Below are 21,113 nucleotides of genomic sequence, written 5' to 3' on the forward strand. Positions count from 1 at the left end.
ACTGCACGGACTGGGGATGATCTATATGTGTGAAGGGGAGGACACTGCACGGACTGGGGATGATCTATATGTGTGAAGGGGAGGACACACTGCACGGACTGGGGATGATTTCTAAATGTGTGAAGGGGAGGACATACTGTACGGACTGGGGATGATCTCTATATGTGTGAAGGGGAGGACATACTGCACGCTGCACGGACTGGGGATGATTTCTATATGTGTGAAGGGGAGGACACACTGCACGGACTGGGGATGATCTCTATATGTGTGAAGGGGGAGGACATACTGCACGGACTGGGGATGATTTCTATATGTGTGAAGGGGAAGGACATACTGCACGGACTGGGGATGATTTCTATATGTGTGAAGGGGGAGGACATACTGCACGGACTGGGGATGATTTCTATATGTGTGAAGGGGAAGGACATACTGCACGGACTGGGGATGATCTCTATATGTGTGAAGGGGGAGGACATACTGCACGGACTGGGGATGATCTCTATATATGTGAAGGGGACATACTGCATGGACTGGGGATGATTTCTATTTGTGAAGGGGACATACTACACAGACTGGGGATGATTTCTATATGTATGAAGGGGGAGGACATACTGCATGGACTGGGGATGATCTATATGTATGAAGGGGGAGGACATACTGCACGGATTGGGGATGATCTCTATATGTGTGAAGGGGGAGGACATACTGCACGAACAGGGGATGATTTCTATATGTGTGAAAGGGGAGGACAATACTGCAGGGACGGGATGATTTCTATATGTGTGAAGGGGAGGACATACTGCACGGATTGGGGATGATTTCTATATGTGTGAAAGGGGAGGACATACTGCACGCTGCACGGACTGGGGATGATTTCTATATGTGTGAAGGGGAGGACACACTGCACGGACTGGGGATGATCTCTATATGTGTGAAGGGGGAGGACATACTGCACGGACTGGGGATGATTTCTATATGTGTGAAGGGGAAGGACATACTGCACGGACTGGGGATGATTTCTATATGTGTGAAGGGGGAGGACATACTGCACGGACTGGGGATGATTTCTATATGTGTGAAGGGGAAGGACATACTGCACGGACTGGGGATGATCTCTATATGTGTGAAGGGGGAGGACATACTGCACGGACTGGGGATGATCTCTATATGTGTGAAGGGGGAGGACAGACTGCACGGACTGGGGATGATTTCTATGTGTGAAGGGGGACACACTGCATGGGCTAGGGATAAGGGGGGGGACATCACAGACTGGGGATGATTTCTATGTCTGAAGGGGGACATACTGCACGGGCTGGGGATAAGGGGATGATTTCTATGTCTGAAGGGGATATACTGCACGGACTGGGGATGATCTATATGTGTGAAGGGGAGGACACACTGCACGGACTGGGGATGATCTATATGTGTGAAGGGGAGGACACACTGCATGGACTGGGGATGATTTCTATATGTGTGAAGGGGGAGGACATACTGCACGGACTGGGGATGATTTCTATATGTGTGAAGGGGGAGGACATACTGCACGGACTGGGGATGATTTCTATATGTGTGAAGGAGAGGACATACTGCACGGACTGGGGATGATTTCTATATGTGTGAAGGGGGAGGACATACTGCACTGACTGGGGATGATTTCTATATGTGTGAAGGGGGAGGACATACTGCACGGACTGGGGATGATTTCTATATGTGTGAAGGGGGAGGACATACTGCACGGACTGGGGATGATTTCTATATGTGTGAAGGGGGAGGACACACTGCACGGACTGGGGATGATTTCTATATGTGTGAAGGGGAGCACACACTGCACGGACTGGGGATGATTTCTATATGTGTGAAGGGGGAGGACATACTGCACAGACTGGGGATGATTTCTATATGTGTGAAGGGGAGGACATACTGCACGGACTGGGGATGATCTCTATATGTGTGAAGGCGGAGGACATACTGCATGGGCTAGGTACTCTGGTACCGTAAACTAACTGTTTTGCCTCACACCCATAATTACCATTCTACGGCCGCAGTGCCGGTCCTTGCATTATCTGCTCCGCAGGTCGGGTGGCAGATTCAGAGGATCCTGTTACGGCCGCAGTGCCATAACCTTTCATTTCTTGCTCCACAGGTCAGACGGCAGGTGCACAGGACTGTACTTACCAACTTGTCCTTAAGTGCCGTGACTTTACCTTACAGCCGTAAACTTTTCATTCCACAGGATTATACAACCGAGACCCGGCAGAATCCATCTAGTGCAGGACTGTGTTTGCAACGGCTGCAGTTCCCTCATTCTCAGCCCACCTTTACATAGCCTGCCAGGAGATACACTTTCCTTCATTGTGAAAGTGACAGTATCGCTTTGGCACAATCAGCAGACACGCTCTCCTATAGTGTTATAGCGATAGTATCGCTTTGTGCCAAGTATCTACTGTTACCACTTTATTGTTTGAAAAAACTTCCATGATCTAACAATTGCTTCATTTTAAGTGACCCACAGCCATGTGTGATATATAGTTTTTATACACTGCATTGAATATATTGGGAGACCTATAGCGCTAGGGCCCAGCGCTCTCCCTCTATTTTACTTATTTATATGTTCACTAAACCTAATAAATTGTGATTTAACTGCTTACCATCTTAAGAGCGATACTTTATTCAGTTGGGGATCGCACCTCTATATTTTTCAAACTTTTATACTATCAACCCTTTTTTCTACCAATCTTATACATTCACACATCTACTATCATAACACTCACAAAGCCATAGAGTTAATAATTTTAACTCATTCACAGTTATAAGCACACACCCTTTTATTCAGGTCTCCTCTTTCATTACCATATCTATTCTGTCACATTTTTTTTGCCGTGAAAAATCCATAGTAATCCCTCCATACAGTTTTGTGTAAAAACCTTGAGAACCAGTCACTTTATTTTCTATATTATGTATGGGAATGCCTTTATAATGTTTTATGCCTTTAAATGTTGTTACAAAGTCTTGTAACCAGGGAAGGTGTCAGTAACCAGATGACTTGTGGGTGACCTGCAGGACCCCTCCAAAGTCTCCCCCATATAAACCCTGGGAGGAGCTAGCTAGTTAGTTCTATGCATGCTGAGGAACAGTCAAGACCTGAGAGTGTCTGGTGTCCTGAGGAGACCCAAGGCCTAGTCACGCAGCCACGCTTCTATCACCAAGTGCCCCACAGGTGAACGTCAAAGCCTGGTAAGCTACACAAGGGGTGAAGTCTAGTCAGTCCCAGTCAAGTCAAGCCTGTCTAAATTCAGCGTGGGTCTGCAGCATTCTGTCCAAGTCCACTACAAGTCTCAGCGAGCCCGCAAGTCTCTAAAGTCACTGGTCACCTTCGTGGACCTAACTGAGCTGTAAAGACTATTCCATCTGTCTGCCTCAGTAAAGTTGCCGTTGTTTCGTAACTTGGTGATGGAGTAATTATTTGCCCCGTGCCTAGCCCAGGATCCAGCAGCCATACCTAGGGTGGTGCAGAGATTAACCACGCCCTGGCGTCACAATATATAGGGGTTAATGCCATTTTCCCCTAGCATAATAACATCCACCCAAATCACACCCTCACCACATGTGCATGATCGCTGCTATCAAACATCACCAGAGAGTCTCGGCTGCTATCTGATAACAGCCTTTACTCAACAGGTATGAAGCATTCTCAGCTCATGGGTGCACTTCGTACACCTGGACCACGACCAGGGTGTATACGTATGACCTGTGTCGTTAAGTAGGAAAAAAACTACAAACATGTCTAGGGGATAAAAACACCACAATAGTAAAAATAGTAAAAAATAACTACATCATGCTGTATTTTGGAAAATCTGCCACAGAGCCAAAGAATTTCCACCAAATGTGAATTTAGCATTATGAAAGAGTATACACAGTCACAACACTTTTTCATAAATTGCAATATTTATTTTTACATTTGATACATAGAATAAACTAAAATGGCATTTCATCTACTCATAAAATAAAGCTTAAAATGTAGATACTGAGATGCAAAGCTCCCATTTTGTGCTAACAATACAAGTGAAGCTCTCACCACCTTCCTTCTGCATCAAATGCTCTTTAATGCCAATACCAAGATTTAAGAGTCTTGATAAGATTTGCAGATTGAAAGGAGCTGGCTTATTCACTCTATCTTCTTTCCCAGCATGATAAACATGATGTATGTTTTCGTGAAGTAGGACGTGACCTTGACCGTGACCTTGACTTCTCAAAGATAGAACATAAATTACTCTACAAGTGCTAACATAACTTCTAAAATATTGGCACATGAAATAGCTATGACACAAAAAGAGCAAAAAATGTCTCAGATGTACAAAGTTTAGCACTACTTCAGCTTCTTAGCTGCTCTCCCTCAGTGATGTTGACTGAAAATAATTTTAATTTGGCAATATAAAAAAGATGTACTGAAGCATTTACTTCTGCTGTTCCGCAGGGTTAAAGCAAACATTTTGTTTCAGCCACACATTTTCTGTGTCCGTATTTTTCAAGCTTTTATAATACATAAAGGTTTTTGTAGGAACATGCAGCCTGTACTTAGATTAAGGCTTTGTGCAACAATCCATTGTTCGATTTTCTATTCTGTGTGATTGTAGTTAGCAGGAATAGGAACAAACAAGACCAACAGATATTGTATCATGGCTGCAAAATTTTGGCTTCTGTGATTTGGTGTGTAATAAATATGTATAATAATGTATAACAAATGTGGGAGAATATTTTTCTTCCTGGAACAACAAAGCCTTAATAATAAACCTTTCAGTAGGGGGACGGGTGTTGTTTTATTGCCCTTAAGAACATATTCAGGTTTTTCAGTATCCATAAAGTGCCAAAAATCAGTGCTTTAAAAGTATATGATGCAACCACCTACAGGAAACAGTGGTACACATGTGGTTCATTTTCATGGTGCACTGATTTTGAGGGTTTTGGCTGCATTGAGTTATCAAAGAACCCAGATGTCCAAATCCTGAACATCTATTGAAAGTCAACTGATCTGTGCAGTTAATACCAGTACCAGGACCAGACTTGCTCCTTACCACCAATCACTCACTGGTCACCTTACCTGCTGCTTCCTCTGTGACTGTTACAATAGGGCTTGGCACATAATTAAATGGAGAAACTCTGGCTGCCCTACTGGGAGAACTGTGCCTGCTTGTAGGTAAGTTTACTACTCCTAAGGCTACTTTTCCTGGTTCAGGCATCGCTGTTGAAGCACCAGCTCTGTTTCTGCTTTCTATTGTGGGTGAGGTGCTGGAATTCCTCTTATTTATAGTAAAATCTTCTGTCTGGACTACAGCATCACTTGTTTTTCTGCGTGGCTCAATAGATTCCTCTGAAAGTGGTAGAGCACATGCTGGCAAGGTGCTTCTCAAAATATGAGGAATATCTTCATCTCTTATCCGTCTCCAAGTGGCCCTGTTTGAACCAGAAGGAGTGTCAATCCTTGGGGCTCTTGTACTTTCAGTTTTTGATGTGCCCTGACATGCTTTACCTTCTACACGTGACCATGGAAGGTTGATGTGAGGAGAGGAAGAGTACCTTTTGAAAGGTTCAGTTGGGGGTGGCATATTTTTGACGGGTAAACGTGATGGGCTTTCAGAACTTGTTCTTCGTGCAGGTCGGTTTGGTGATGAGGGAGTGGCAACTTTAGGTTTTAAAGACTTATGCACTTTTAGTTCCTCACACCTTGAAGAGCAGAGAAAAACAGCAGGTAATGCTGCACTGGTTCGGGGAGGTGCTCTGTGCTGTCGTTGTGATGCAGATAGGTCAGAATGCTGACGTCTCATACTCCCTGCAGATTCCTTGATGAAGGTAAGTTGACGCAGCATTCCAGATTTCTCTGACTCACTGTTTCGCACTTGGTTAAAACGGCTGCCCTGAGCAGGGGGCCTTTTGCTAGGACTCTGTCGAGGACTTACAGTGACAGATTCTATAGCCAATGGGGAAGGACCAGGTGGACCACGGGGGCTTGGCTTTTTCATATAAGGAATTCGCACAGGAGACTTTTGCGTTTTATTGCCAGGAATCTGAGAGTTTCTTACCCCCTTTGATGGGGTGGAATTTCTTGAGGAGCTACAAGAAGGATCAGTATTGATGCGAGCTGGGGGCGTTGCACTTCTTTTGGGTAATGTAATTTCAACTCCCATATCTCCAGATTTCCCTAAGCGGTGGAGACTTCTGGAACGCATACTATTAGTGACTTTAGTGACTTCCTGAGGTGAATTATTCCGGTATGATTGTTTGGTTGGTGATATTTTCTCTTGTGCAGGCATGTAGATCACTGTCCTTCCACGGTAGACCATGGGGATATTAGAATTTGATTTCTGGCTAGGATTATCTACTTTTCTTCCTCTATTACTCTTTGATGCCTCACTACTGCTAGATTTTTGACTTGATCCAGATATTTTAGAATATAAAGATCTATCTCTGTTTTGTTTATGCTGACCATATAAAGGCAACCGTGCTGATACAGAAGGGCTTGACATAACAGAGTCTGAAGAAGGACCACCAGACATAGTTGAGGATTCCCTGGAGATAGAAGCAGCTGCTTGGTGTATCCAGCTAACTATGGAGTTAGCACCTTCTTTGATTGCTTCCCAATCCACACTGTCTAGATCAGACAAATCTTCATTGTTTGCTTTCTGTTTAGTAATATTCTGACTTTCCTCTTTGTTCTCATTATTCCTAAGGTTGTGCTTCCTTTTGCGAGCCGACAGCCGTCTCCTTCTAGGCATCACTGAACTTGTGCATTTTTCTTCATCTGATGTATGGCTTGGTGTGGATTCATGATTTCCAATACGGTTAGTAGATTTCCTTACTTGTAACCTTGAAGACTGCTTAACAGGTTTATCAATGATTTCTTGGACATACCCAGGCTCAAGGTCACTAAGAGAGCTCATGGAAGAGCTAAGAGAATAGCAAGGTATCGGTTCATCCTTAATCAAATTGCTAAACTTGTCATTAGCTTGACCAATTTTATCTGAATATACAGTTTCTTTAAACTCTCGAGTTTCTGGGTACTGACATTTCTTTCGTGGAAATGTTGATGCTTCTGTTTTTCTTCTTGGAGAATTTTTGCTTGAATTTGTAATATCAATGTCATCTTCATAGAAGCAGTAAACTTCTTCTTCTGTAGGTGTAGTGTGACAAAATGACTGGAAAGCAAAATTTCCATGAGTATTTTCTCCTTGTTTTATATCATGTCTTGTTGGATGAGAAGAAGAACTAGTAGCTCTTTCAATATTCTCAGTATAGTTAGAAGAAAGCTTGTGAAGTGCATCACGGCTCTTTCCTACATCTGTTTTTTCATGTGCTTTCAGCATAAAACTTGCATTTGAAGGTCTGTTGGTTTTGTTGGTAATTTTTGATGAACCGCCACAAAATACATTTTTATTTTCTTCTGTAAATGCTACATTTTCATGGGAAAACATTCTTCTTCCATGTTTATGATGATGTCTTTCTAACTTAGCTCCATAATCCCTAATTTCCATTCGGCTTTTTGGCCTGTCTCTCTGGTCTTGTCCTTCTTTAAAAGAGTACTGAAGTGTTTCATCACTTAGAGATGCAGCACTAGAGAAGTTTACTGGGGTTCCCTCAGCAGAGTCTGTGAAAGAAGAATCATCATTGAGTAAGTCTTTTTTAGAATTGGAGGTTTTGTTCACTGGTTGTTGTGTATGAGCTGGAACTAACATGTACACTGGTAACTGGACTGGTTTTTTGGTATGAGAGTTCACAATGTGTCCAGAAAGAACAGATGTTTTCATTTTGCGCAACCTAGGGGGCATTGCGGAGTTGATGCATTCTTTTAAAATGTCTATATCATCGTCTGAAACAAGTTCCATCTCAGATTTTTTCATAAATCCAAGAAGTCGTTCTTCCCGACTGTCTCCCTGTTTCTCATGTGCTACAAAGTTCAAACTGTTTTTCTCAGGAAATGGTGGAATAAGTTTGAGCTCAACATCTTTTTGAATATAATGTTCATGCAGTGGCAATGCACTTAGACTGGATGCACATGAAAAGTTTTCAGTTGGCTTTTCCACAGTAAAGTAAATCATTGAGTCAATATCTCTTGGAATCTGAAACCTCTCTTTGAAATCTGTTATCTCCATGAATTTTTTTACATTGTTTTCCCATTGGATGTTAAACTGACTGGCCTCCTTTTCTAAGTGATTACTGGGGTCAAAGCTTGGTGTCTTGCTTCTGCTTGGTGGCATGGTCTGCCCAGGGCTGTCTGGCAATTCACTGGGACTAATTGTACCACTAATCATCTCACTACATGGGTCACTTTGAATTGAACTAGCAATAGAGGGGCTCTCAAAACTACCTAAAGAACTGACAGAACTGCAACGGCTCATTACTAATGGTGTCTCTTGAATGTAGTTTTCTGAGGAGCTAGATGGAGTCATATCTTCGTTTCTAGTTGGTGAGTCATCATGGGGGAAATGCTTCTCTGATTTCAACAGAGGAATAGCAATGGGTTGAGAGACATTGATAATATTTCCATCCCTCTCAACTACTTTAGATCTGTCTGGTTGCCCCTTATCACCATTAGTGCAGCCATCTTCTTCAAGAATTTCCAAAGAAGAGTCACTATCTATATCATTTTCACTGCGAGTTGGTCCATCCAGAAGGTTGTCTCCAGAAGAAAGAGAGGATAGTGAACTACATCGGGAGAAACATATTGGAGTGCCTTCTACTGCATACTTTTGCAGTGATTCCTGCTCTCCAGTTGAGGAAGAATGAATGGAGGTCTTATCCAAAGCCTTGGAAAGGCTATCAGAATTCTGTGATGGAAGCATCCATGCTTTCTTCTTCACAGTGAGAGCCTGCTGAAAAATGTTAACAGGTAATCCTGACCCATTTTTTGCTAAGTTGTCAACACCTGAAATGTGCTTGTAAGATGGAGATAGCTTTATGGTATGCACCAATTTATCTCTTGAAAGTTTGTTACTGGAATTGCATACGACCTCATCATCATTTTTATCAATGCTATCTGTACTTTTAAGTCCGGAAAAAGATGGTGTTCTTTTTCTTTGATCCTGGAATTCATTTGGATCTTCTCCAGCCTGCCCTTCCTTCACCTGCCTTTCATTGGAGTCATTTCTCTCAGGTTTAATAACCAGCACATTTTTGAGATCCAGACGACTTGGCCTTTTCTGATACCTTTGTAGCTCTTCCTTGTAATCCAGTAAAGCAGCTCTGCTACATGGTCTCATATGTTCTTTTGGGCAGTATCCATCACTTGTGCTACCACTATTTAGACTGTCATTGGAGAGGCTAGTGTAAGCTGTTTTTAAGCGCAAAAGTGCTTGAGCACGACTTAAGTTATCCCTTCTCATCATTCCACTGTTGTCAGAAAGTCTGCAAGGAGAACAGGACTGAGCTCTGCCCTCATGTAGCTCATCTGAACCATAGGGCCAGTCGATGCAGTGGTCCTCAGAACTAAGGCTGAAGCTATCATCAGACGATGTATGCATTGTGGAGATGTCTTCCACTAGTCTTTCTATTTTTGCTGCTGTGCAAGTTGCCAACTTTTCAGCAAGGATCTCATCTTGCGTTTTTTTTACTTCATGTTTATTGACATTTGATTTTTCAGACTCTAAACCCCTTCTTAATGAGGCAGTTCTTGGCACAGTCTGTCCCTGGGTCATGGAGGAGTTAAAGTACATGGAAATTACGGAAGAATTCCCTGTATCTGCACTGATGGATGTGTTTGGAATCTCATCATCATCAAAGCAGCCAGAATCAGATGCATAATCTTTCACCAGACTTTCTATGTGCCGTATAGGTCCCTTGACTGGTTGAGATTTAAGTCCTTGTTTATCCATAGAGTCAAAAGTCTCAGCCAAGTGCTTTGCATCAAGTTCAGCTTCAAGAGCTTTCTGTTTTCTCATGTAGAGGGACGGCATGCAGGACCCTGGAGAGATAACAGATGCATCCTTGTATTTCAGTGGTCTGTGTGCCAACAAGTTTCTTAGGGCAGCTGCACTTCCCATAGCAATCATCTTGTGCTTAGAATGGATAAGGTTGCGCAGCATACTGACACCTCCCAAATCCCACAGTAGTTCCTGGTCTTGTGGAGACCTAGCAGACAGATTCCATAATGTTCCACAAGCATTGCTAACAATGGTCAAGCTATGGGATTTCAGATGTTGAAGAAGAGTCTGAAGACAATTATGATCTCTCAGGATCTGCCTGTAAAACCAAATAAAAATTCTTGTTAGAATTTTTTGTTAAACACATAGATTCATTCTTTAACAATGTTAAAAGTATGAAGGTGTAACAAAGTTTATCTGCATTTTATTGCTTTAATTTGTATTTCTGCTATATATTTTTGGGGGTTATAAGGTCTCAAGAAAGATCAAATACATGGCCAGATCATATTTCTGTGTGACATTGAAGATTTTAAAGAGGAGTTATCAAATGTGATTTAGTGGATAATGCCAGAGCTTTATTAAGAATTCATGCTGTTATTGGTAAGTCAAGCCAATGCTGCCCAAACACTTAAGTTAGCTGCCAGTCAAATACTTGATAGGCAAACAGCTATTCCTCCAGACTCGACAGAGAGTGCATAGTTTTTCACAGGTGTGAAATAAGCTGTTGTCAGACCTGACTGGTGGCTTTGGCATATGTTCCATAGGAAGATGGGGTCCTTAATTTCTCAACATCCGCTGTCATGAGAAAGTTTGGTAACTCCCATACACATCAGCTAAGCAAAGTTGTAAAAAAAAAACTCCAGTCTTGGCAAGCCAAATATATTTGTTGTAGTTCCTGTCTGCCATAAATAATATTATTAAATCTTGCCCCACTTCTTCTTTCTTTATTAAGCAGCAGAATTTTTTTTTATCTCCTTTGTGAACCCAATTAAAAGAGAAAACATCTCATTTAAAAAGAGAAACTGGCAGGTTTACCCTCATTAAACCCAAAGAACTGGGTTATAGTGTGGGTGAACAGCTTTAAAATAAATAAATAAATAAAGATTTTCTTACATTTATGGCTGCAGTAGTTGCAGAGTTATGCCCTGTTTTTATTTCATTCCTATTGTGCTGTTGTGCGCAATGGAAGCAGGGAGCCAGCTCACCGAGCTCTCCTGCCTTCTCAATATTCACTGCCCACGATTAATATGCAAATATCTACACTAACCTGTTGGGGTGAGCGCGGGTGTTGCAAGGCAGCTGTACCTTTTGAGAGAGCTCACCCCTGGCAAGCTCCAATGTCATAATGATGTGAGAGTGAAGATATTAGCATATTCATCATGGGGGCTGGCCAGGTGGTGAGTATTGAGGAGGCACGGGGAGCTCGGTGTGCCAGTTCCCCGCCTCCATTGCACACAACAGCGCAATAGGAAACGAAGCAAAAAAGGGCATGTCTCTGCAACTACCACAGCCATTAATGTATGGAACTCCTCATTTTAAAGGTAGGGTCACACGTGCCGTATTTTGCTGAACAATCTGTCAGTTTTTCTTTAATATGCAGCAGGTTTGGAGTATGAATCAGAAGGTTTGTATACAACCAGACTTCTATTTACACACTTTCTTACCTTTACACAGGAGTAACTAAGACCTCTTGGAGTGTTTAAATAATCAGAGCATGCTCATAGGTGAAGCATGTATGAATATATGTTTTTCCTATTACAAGTAAATATCCATCTATAAAGCATTTGCAGGCTGTACTAGAAACATGGTAAAAGACAATACACTGCAATACCTCTGTATTGCAGTGTATTATGAAAGCAATAAAGTGATGAAATAATTAAAATGCAATGTACCCTGCAGGCCCCCATTGATCTGGGGAATCAGTAGTTTTGCCTGGTGCTCTGGATTCCTGGAGGAGCTTTAGTTTCAACTATTTGAAAGTCCTCAGGACACAATGACCCACCTTTACCAATCTGCCTGAAACCCAAACTGTCTGGTGTTGCCTATAACAACCAACTGGTAAAATTTTATCTGAATGGTTCCTAAGCGGAAAACAACCAACACTTTCTTTGCACGAGATTTGATAAATCTACACAGATTCCAGACTTAAAGGGGTACTCTGGCCCTAAGACATCTTATCCCCTATCCAAAGGATAGGGGATAAGATGCCTGATCGCGGGGGTCCCGACGCCGGGGACCCCCGCAATCTTTCATGCAGACCCGCTATTATCAGCCTCCGGAGCGAACACCGCTCAGGGTCTAATGAATCACGATCACGGGGCAGGAGTATCGTGACGTCATGGCTCCACCCCTGTGTGATGTCACGTTCCGCCCCCTGAATGCAAACCTATGGGAGGGGGCGTGCTGTGATCAGGCATCTTATCCCCTATCCTTTGAATAGGGGATAAGATGTCTTAGGGCTGGAGTACCCCTTTTAATTGTGTCAGATAGTTCACTGAACAGAGATATAATCTGCTTCCAAATCGGCAGCATATAAAATGCAAATCTGTGAATGATATGTTTTTCCACTTAAAAAGTGTATGTGGTGTAAACATACCCTTTAAGGTCCAAGCTGTTGCAAAGTGACCCTCTACACCTGTGTAAATATTACATTTACTAGAAAAACCATAATTTCACATTGCAAGTTTAAACTAAAATGTAAAATAAATGGGACAGACAGAAGAAGAACAAATTAATAGTCCTTACCTGTAGTCATCACGTGTGGCAATAAGACTTGATACATTCCTAAGGATGCCTCCTCCACTTTCTATGATTGACAATGAGTTGCTCTGACACTTGTATGTGAGGGTGCTCACTAAAAAACCAAGTGACCCCTCAACAGAGCAGACAGATGCTTTATTCTCCGTGCTATGGGCTGACAAATTCCACAAAGCGCTCAACACACTTTTCAGTGTAGACTCCTTAAAAAGAAAGAAACAACAACTGTGATTTATTGAATTGTGATAAATATGATGTTACGTTATGCGCTCCGGCCGAACATGCTGGCCGTGAGCGCATTGTCCCGTTACCTGCTGCTGGTGGGGGCTTGGATTCGGATTGCGGGACGCGCCCGCATGCGAATCCCAGTCCGTCACTCACTGGGTGCTTCTCCAGCCCCCGCCTCTCTGCTCAGACGTTCGTGTCCCCATCCCCTAGGGTGCGCGCCAGAGTTTTAAGATTTAAAGGGCCAGTGCGCCCATTAGTGTAGTACACCTGTGGCTCATTGATAAATTCCTCCTCCTCCCACACTTCCCTGCCAGATCTTTGTTGCCTTGTGCCTGAGAGAAAGCATTCCTGAGAGTTGCCTTGCCATGTATCTGACCCTTTGCTCTGTGACCTGACCCTGCTCCTCTGTCACCTGCCTACTAACCCCCGGATCCGGCCATGGATCCCGCTGAGGTACTCCTGCCTGAAGTCGCAGATCTTCCCTCAGTTGTGGTATGTCAGTCTCAGCAATTAGCGCGACAGGCACAGCAACTTACCCAACTGTCTGGTATGTTACAATAGCTATTGGCCTTGCAACAACAACAGCAGGTACTGCAACCTGGCCCACTCCCTCCTCCAGTACTGCAGTATCTTCTGGCTCCTAGCTACGTCTGCCTTTACCTTCTAAGTATGATGGGGATTCCAAGTTATGCAGAGGCTTCGTTACACAGTGCTCTATGCACTTGGAGCTCATGTTTGAACAGTTTATGACCGAACGTGCAAAGGTGGCCTTTGTCATTTGTCTACTATCCGAAAAAGCCCTGGCCTGGGCTACACCCCTTTGGGATCAAGGTGATCGGGTATCCTAAAATTTTTCGGCTTTCTTCGCAGAATTTCGCAGTGTCTTTGAGGAACCCGCCGTGCCTCTGTCAAGGGAATTCTTCCGTTGGTGACTATGTGGTTAAATTCTGCACTCTAGCCTCTGAACTTGCATGAAATGATCAGGCCTTGTGTGCCACATTCAAAAAAGGACTGTCAAGCAGGATTAAAGATGCCCTCGCAGCACGTGATCCTCCTTCTCTGACTGAACTTATCCACTTGGCCACACGCATTGATGTGCATTTTGCTGAGAGACAGGAGGAACTGCGCTTAGAAAGGGAACCTGCCCGAACACGGAGATATCCTCGCCTTGCACCCGTGTTTCAACATCTACCTCTTCAGTTTCCTGTGCCTCTTGCCAAAGAGGCTATGCAAGTGGATTGTTCTTGTCTTATGCAACAGGAGAGGTGAGAATTTGTGCTTGTATTGTGCTAGCCCAGAGCACTTCCTCAAAGACTGTACCGCTCGCCCACAGCGTCCGGTAAAACACTCGCACCTAGGGTACATGGGAGAGGTGTCCCTGGGTGTGAATACTACCTCTCCATGCTTAAATATTGCTGTACAAGTCTTCGCTTCAGCCAAGTCTTCCTTCAGCGCTACAGCATTTTTGGATTCTGGATTAGCAGGTGACTTTATTGATGCTTCTTTGGTCCACAAGTATCATCATCCTCTTACTCGGCTTGCCAAGCCCTTGTTCATCTCCTCTGTTAATGGACAAAATCTGAACTGTATTGTTCACTTTCGTACAGAATCTCTTGTCATGCAAGTGGCAGTATTGCACAAAGAAAAGATCGAATTCTATTTTCTGCCACACTGTACTTCAGAGATTTTTCTTGGCCTTCCTTGGCTGCAACGCCATTCTCCGCAACTGGATTGGAGAATTGGAGAGATTATTCATTGGGGACAATCCTGTCAAAATCTTTGCCTCCAATCAGTTCAGTCTAAAATTGTTTCTCGTCCTCCTCCTTTACCTGGCCTGCCACCACCTTACCAAGATTTCTCTGACGTTTTCTGAAAGAAAAAGGCTGAGTCTCTGCCTCCACATCGTCCTTACCACTGCCCTATTGATCTTCTGCCTGGTACTGATCCTCCTCGTGGAAGGATATACCCTCTATCGGTTCCTGAGACCAAAGCCATGGCTGAGTATATCGAGGAGAATCTCCAAAATGGATTTATCCGTGAGTCCTCTTCTCCTGCTGGAGCTGGTTTCTTCTTTGTAGGGAAGAAGGAGGGCTCACTCCGTCCTTGCATTGACTACAGGGAACTGAACAAAATCACGGTCAAGAACCGTTACCCTCTACCTCTTATCTCAGAATTTTTTGACCGTCAATGTGGTGCCAAGGTCTTCTCCTAGTTGGACTTAGGTGGAGCATATAACCTCATTCGTATCCACAAGGGAGATGAGTGGAAAACGGCCTTCAATACTCTTGACGGACATTTTGAGTATCTCGTAATGCTTGTTGGTCACTGCAATGCTCCAGCAGTTTTTCAAGAGTTTGTCAATGATATCTTCCGTGATCTTCTCTACACCTGTGTTGTCGTATACCTAGATGACATTTTGATCTTCTCTTCCAACTTAGAGGAGCATTGTACTCATGTTCCTCTGGTTCTTCAGCGACTACGGATTAATCATCTCTACGCCAAACTGGAGAAATGTCTGTTCAAGAAGTCTAGTCTTCTGTTTCTTGGCTACATTGTCTCTCATTGGGGCCTGCAGATGGATCCACATAAATTGTCTGCAGTAATAGATTGGCCTTGCCCTTCGGGCCTACATGCTATTCAACGCTTTCTGGGATTCGCTAACTAGTATCGTCAATTTATCCCACATTTTTCGTCCTTGGTTGCTCCTAATGTGGCTCTCACTAAGAAGGTTTCTAATCCTAAGTCTTGGCCTCAAGAGGCTGAAGAGGCCTTCTCCCATTTAAACTCTGCATTTGCCTCTGCTCTCGTGCTTGCAAGACCTGATCTGGAGAGGCCCTTGGCTTTGGAGGTTGATGCCTCATCTATTGGAGCGGGTGCCGTTCTTACTCAGAAAAATGCCAAGGGCAAGACTGTAACTTGTGGGTTCTTCTTCACGACCTTCTCTCCTGCTGAGAGGAATTACTCCATTGGAGATCATGAACTCCTCGCTATCAAGCTAGCATTGGAGGAATGGCGAAATTTTTTGGAAGGTTCTTCTCATCCGGTCAGCATCTACTCCGACCATAAGAATCTTCTATACCTTCAGTCTGCTCAGCGTTTGAACCCCCGCCAGGCAAGGTGGTCACTGTTCCTTTCTAGGTTCAACTTCTTCATCCACTTCCGTCCAGCAGACAAGAACATCAGAGCAGATGCTCTTGTCAGGTCCTCTGACGTCATTGGTTTGGACTCCACGCCTAGGCATATTATTCCTGCGGACCGTTTGATTCCTGCCTCTCCTGCCGTAATTCAACAAGTTCCTCTGGGAAAATCCTTTGTGCCCGCCAAATTGAGTGCAAGGTACTGAAATGGGTTCATTCTTCCTTGACAGCAGTACATCCTGGAACACGCAAGACATTACTTCTAATCTCCCGGCACTACTGGTGGCCACATCTTGAACGTGATGTTTCTGATTTTGTTCGTTCCTGTGAAACTTGTGCCCTTCACAAAACTCCTGACAGAGACCTGCAGGACTCTTACAGCCTTTACCCATTCCAGAGACTCCCTGGTCCCATATCGCCATGGATTTCCTCACTGATTTGCCACCATCTCATAATAACACTGTCATGTAGATCGGTTTTCCAAGATGGCTCATTTCATTCCTCTACCAGGTCTTCCTCCTGCTCCACAGCTGGCGAAGTACTTCTTGCTGCATCTTTTGTTTACATGGTCTTCCTCAGCATATTGTTTTGGATCGTGGTGTGCAGTTTGTCTCTAAGTTCTGGCAAGCCCTTTGTAACCATCTGGACATCAATCTGGACTTCTCCTTGGAGAGGGTTAATCAAATTCTTGAGACTTATCTTCAGCATTTAGTTTCAGCTATCCAAGACGATTGGGTTGACCTTTTCCCCTGGGCTGAATTCTCACATAATCATAAGGATTCCGAGTCCACGGGGTCGTCTCCCTTTTTTTGTTGTCTACGGACTCCATCTCCGTTCTCCTCTTCCTCTCCTACTTTCCTCCGTTGTGCCTGCTGTTGATGAGCTGGTCCGTTACTTCTCCACCATCTGGCAACAGACTTGACAGTCTTTATCCCAGGCTTCTTCACGCATGAAGGCACGAGCTGCTAAAAGTAGAAGACCTCCTCTGTCCTTCTCTCCTGGTGACATGGTGTGGCTTTCATCTAAGTACATCCGCTTCAACATACCCTGTTACAAGCTTGGTCTTCGCTACCTTGGTCCCTTCCAGATTCTACATAAAATGTATCCTGTCTCCTACAAACTCAGTCTACCTGCTACATTATGAATTCCAAATTCCTTCCACGTCTCTCCTCAAGCCTCTTGTCATAAACCAGTTTTCTCTAAAGAATCTTGTCCCCACACCTGCCGCGGCAAGTCCACCCCGCTTTGCGCGGGCTCTGGTGAAAACCAGCGGCACCTTAGACTCCACTCCCTGGTACGGTCCAAATCATCTGTCGAACAGGTTCAGCGGATCCACATCCACCGATGTTCCTGTCTTCTAAAACTTAAGTGTTACATATGATATATAAATCAAGTATCTGCTTTTCCACTTTCTTACCTTATTGGCATGTAATGCACACTGCATTAAACTAACAACACTGCCTATTTCACGCAGAATCTTCTTACTGTTGATATCTGCTCGCCATGACAAATTCCTCAAAATACTTGATGCCACCTGGAGCAAATAAAATATACAGGCATGAAATGCAAAGAATTAATAAACTGATTTGGACAAATAACATCTGGATAGTATACAACAATTTACCTGCTGAAGTTCTTCACTCTCAGAAGCCAAATGAGCCACAATTGCCTGCATGCAGCCACGTCGGGAGCACAGGGTGGCCTGTTTGATGGAAATTACATAAATATCTAAATATAACAAAATAGTAACCAATGAAAAGTAAAAATAACAGAATAAGGGTGTACTTACACACAGCAGATCCCCTGTAGATTTGAAGTTCTGGATCCGCAGTTGTAAAATCTGCATTTATGGATTTTACAAGACTATGACTTCAAATCTGCAGCGGCTCTTGAGTGGGTGAATGCAACCTTAATCTTCACCTGCATACTCAGAGTAAAGACGGTTATCCTCTGGTCAAATAAACATATACAATGTATACAAACAATATTTAGCACTCCCTTGGTGGTTGGTGGCCCAACCACCAGATTTACAGACTTGAACATAGATAAGTGGAGCTCAGCACCAAATATTCCTCAACAGACTGAAGTTAAAATCAATCCATTGTGGTGGTCCAGTACGGCAGGTGTTACCCCGTGCTCCTGCTGTCCTGTCAGGCAGCCTCCTTCAGTGTCCCCAGGGCCCCCCTGCACTTGTTTCCCCATTGTAAATATGTTTTACCATGTAAAGTGTTATAAAATGTAATGTTGCTTTAAGAGTTATACCATGTTATACATGTGATGTGATTGTTACCCAGGAGGTACCAGTGACAAGGTGATCCCAAGAGTGACCTATGGGCTCCCTGCTAGTCTCCCCCATATAAGCCCTGGGTGGCCACAGCTAGCTCCTCTCTCTCATGGCTCTTAGCTCTCTTTGAGCTCTGCTCTTCTGCTGAGCTGAGGTCCAGTGCAGTCGTGCCTAGTGTGTGTGTCAAGAGTGTTGGAGACCTCAAAGTCCAGTCCTGCAGCTACCATCAAGTCAAGTAAGCTATAGTCACAGCTACCATCAAGTCAAGACAGTCCCTGTCATCTGTCAAGTCAGCGTGGTCTGTCTTCAATTGTTCAGTCCTACTACAAGTCCCAGCAAGCCCTTAAGGACGCTAGACATAAATTTACGTCCTGGTGAGGTGGTACCTAATGCACCAGGACGTACATTTACGTCCTATACATAACCGCGAGCATCGGAACGATGCTCGGGTCATGCGCGGCAGGTCCCGGCTGATGATAGCAGCCAGAGACCCGCCGGTAATGGCGGACATCCGCGATCGTGCCACAGGTCTTCTGCTCTGGTCTGAGATCGAGCAGACCAGAGCAGAAGATGACCGATAACACTGATCAGTGCTATGCCCTATGCATAGCACTGAATAGTATTAGCAATCGAATGATTGCTATAAATAGTCCCCTATGGGGGTTTTAAAAAAATGTGAAAAATGTTCCCATTTTCCCCATTTCACCCCCAAAAAGTGTAAAAATGTTTTTTTTATAAACATATTTGGTATTGCCGCGTGCGTAAATATCTGAACTATTAAAATATAATGTTAATGATACCGTACGGTGAACATCGAGAACGTTAAAAAAAAAAATCCAAAATTGCTGCTTTTTTATAACATTAAAAGAAATTGATAAAAAAATGTATTAAAAGTTTTATATTTGCAAATATGATATCAATAAAAAGTACAAATCACGGTGCAAAAAATGAGCCATCATACCGCCTCTTATACGGAAAAATTAAAAAGTTATAGGTCTTCAAAATAGAGGGATTGTAAATGTACAAATTTGGTTAAAAAGTTTGCGATTTTCTTTAAGCGCAACAGTAATAGAAAAGTATGTTATCATAGGTATCATTTTAATCGTATTGACCCAAGGAATAAAGAACACATGTAATTTTTACCGTAAATTTTGCAAACTTGCGGTTTTCTTTTTAATTGTATTAGTATAGTAGTAATTGTAGAGTATTTCTTTGGTTGCGCCATATATTTTATGGTAAAGTGAGTGATGGCATTACAACGGACAACTGGTTACACAAAAAGCAAGCCCTCATACTAGTCTGTGGATGAAAATATAAAAGAGTTATGATTTTTTTTTTATACGAGGAGTCCTTAAAGGGGTACTCCGGGGAAAAACTTTTTTTTAAAATCAACTGGTGCCAGAAAGTTAAACAGATTTGTAAATTACTTCTATTAAAAAATTGTAATCCTTCCTGTACTTATTAGCTGCTGAATACTACAGTGGAAATTCTTTTCCGTTTGAAACACAGAGCTGTCTGCTGATATCATGAGCACAGTGCTCTCTGCTGACATCTCTGTCCATTTTAGGAACTGTCCAGAGTAAAAGGAATTCCCCATAGCAAACATATGCTGTTCTGGACAGTTCCTAAAATGGATAGAGATGTCAGCAGAGAGCACTGTGCTCATGATGTCAGCAGACAGTTCTGTGTTTCAAAAAGAAAAGAATTTCCCCTGTAGTATTCAGCAGCTAATAAGTACAGGAAGGATTAATCATGATGTCAGCAGACAGCTCTGTGTTTCAAAAAGAAAAGAATTTCCACTGTAGTATTCAGCAGCTAATAAGTACAGGAAGGATTAATCATGATGTCAGCAGACAGCTCTGTGTTTCAAAAAGAAAAGAATTTCCACTGTAGTATTCAGCAGCTAATAAGTACAGGAAGGATTAAGATTTTTTAATAGAAGTAATTTACAAATCTGTTTAACTTTCTGGCACCAGTTGATTTTAAAAAAAAAGTTTTTCAACGGAGTACCCCTTTAAGGCCAAAATGGACTGAGTCCTTACGGGGTTAAGGTCAACTGTCTACCCTCAGTAAAGCTACCGTTGTCCGTAACTTGGCGTTGGAGTCTTTATTGTCCCCCGTGCCTAGCTCAGGATCCAGCGGTATACCTTCGGGTGATTTTTAGGCTAAACCACGCCCTGGCATCACGAATACAAGGGGTTTATGCCATCTGCCTCTAGGGTAACAACTAGAGATGAGCGAACTTACAGTAAATTCGATTCGTCAGAAATTCTCGGCTCGGCAGTTGATGACTTATCCTGCATAAATTAGTTCAGCTTTCAGGTGCTCCCGTGGGCTGGAAAAGGTGGATACAGTCCTAGGAGACTCTTTCCTAGGACTGTATCCACCTTTTCCAGCCCACCGGAGCACCTGAAAGCTGAACTAATTTATGCAGGATAAGTCATCAACTGCCGAGCCGAGAAGTTCGTGACGAATCGAATTTACTGTAAGTTCGCTCATCTCTAGTAACAACATATGTGTCACGTACCGGCAGGACTGGTAGTGGATCCTCTTGACCAGAGAGGCGATGGCGCGGGTTGTACCAGAGGACCGGTTCTAAGTGGTTACTGGTTTTCACCAGAGCCTGCCGCAAGGTGGGATGGACTTGCTGCGGCGGTAACCACCAGGTCATATCCTCCAGTAGCAACTCGACCTCTCTTGCAGCTGATATGACATGGTACACAGGGAGCAGGCAGGAGCGTAGTCGGACGTAGCAGAGGTCAGGGCAGGCGGCAATGGTTCAAAGGTGAGTAGGCG

At 43.5% G+C, this 21,113-nt stretch overlaps 1 protein-coding gene across 4 annotated transcripts in view; it reads right to left on the reverse strand.

Annotated features, from left to right (window-relative positions):
• Positions 1-3,926: 3,926 nt before the first annotated feature.
• APC2 (APC regulator of WNT signaling pathway 2) overlaps positions 3,927-21,113 on the reverse strand; it is an 86,841-nt gene continuing 69,654 nt past the window's right edge. For all 4 annotated transcript variants that reach the window (XM_056516744.1, XM_056516755.1, XM_056516761.1 and 1 more), the window contains 4 exons: positions 17,658-17,735; positions 17,451-17,567; positions 12,657-12,871; positions 3,927-10,230 (listed from right to left, as the gene is read on the reverse strand). In XM_056516744.1, the coding sequence (XP_056372719.1) occupies positions 5,079-10,230; positions 12,657-12,871; positions 17,451-17,567; positions 17,658-17,735 (5,562 nt within the window). In that variant the 3' untranslated portion in view covers positions 3,927-5,078. The remainder of the gene's footprint in view (positions 10,231-12,656; positions 12,872-17,450; positions 17,568-17,657; positions 17,736-21,113) is intronic.

This window comes from Hyla sarda, chromosome 1 (genome assembly GCF_029499605.1).
Source record: "Hyla sarda isolate aHylSar1 chromosome 1, aHylSar1.hap1, whole genome shotgun sequence".
Lineage (NCBI taxonomy): Eukaryota > Metazoa > Chordata > Amphibia > Anura > Hylidae > Hyla > Hyla sarda.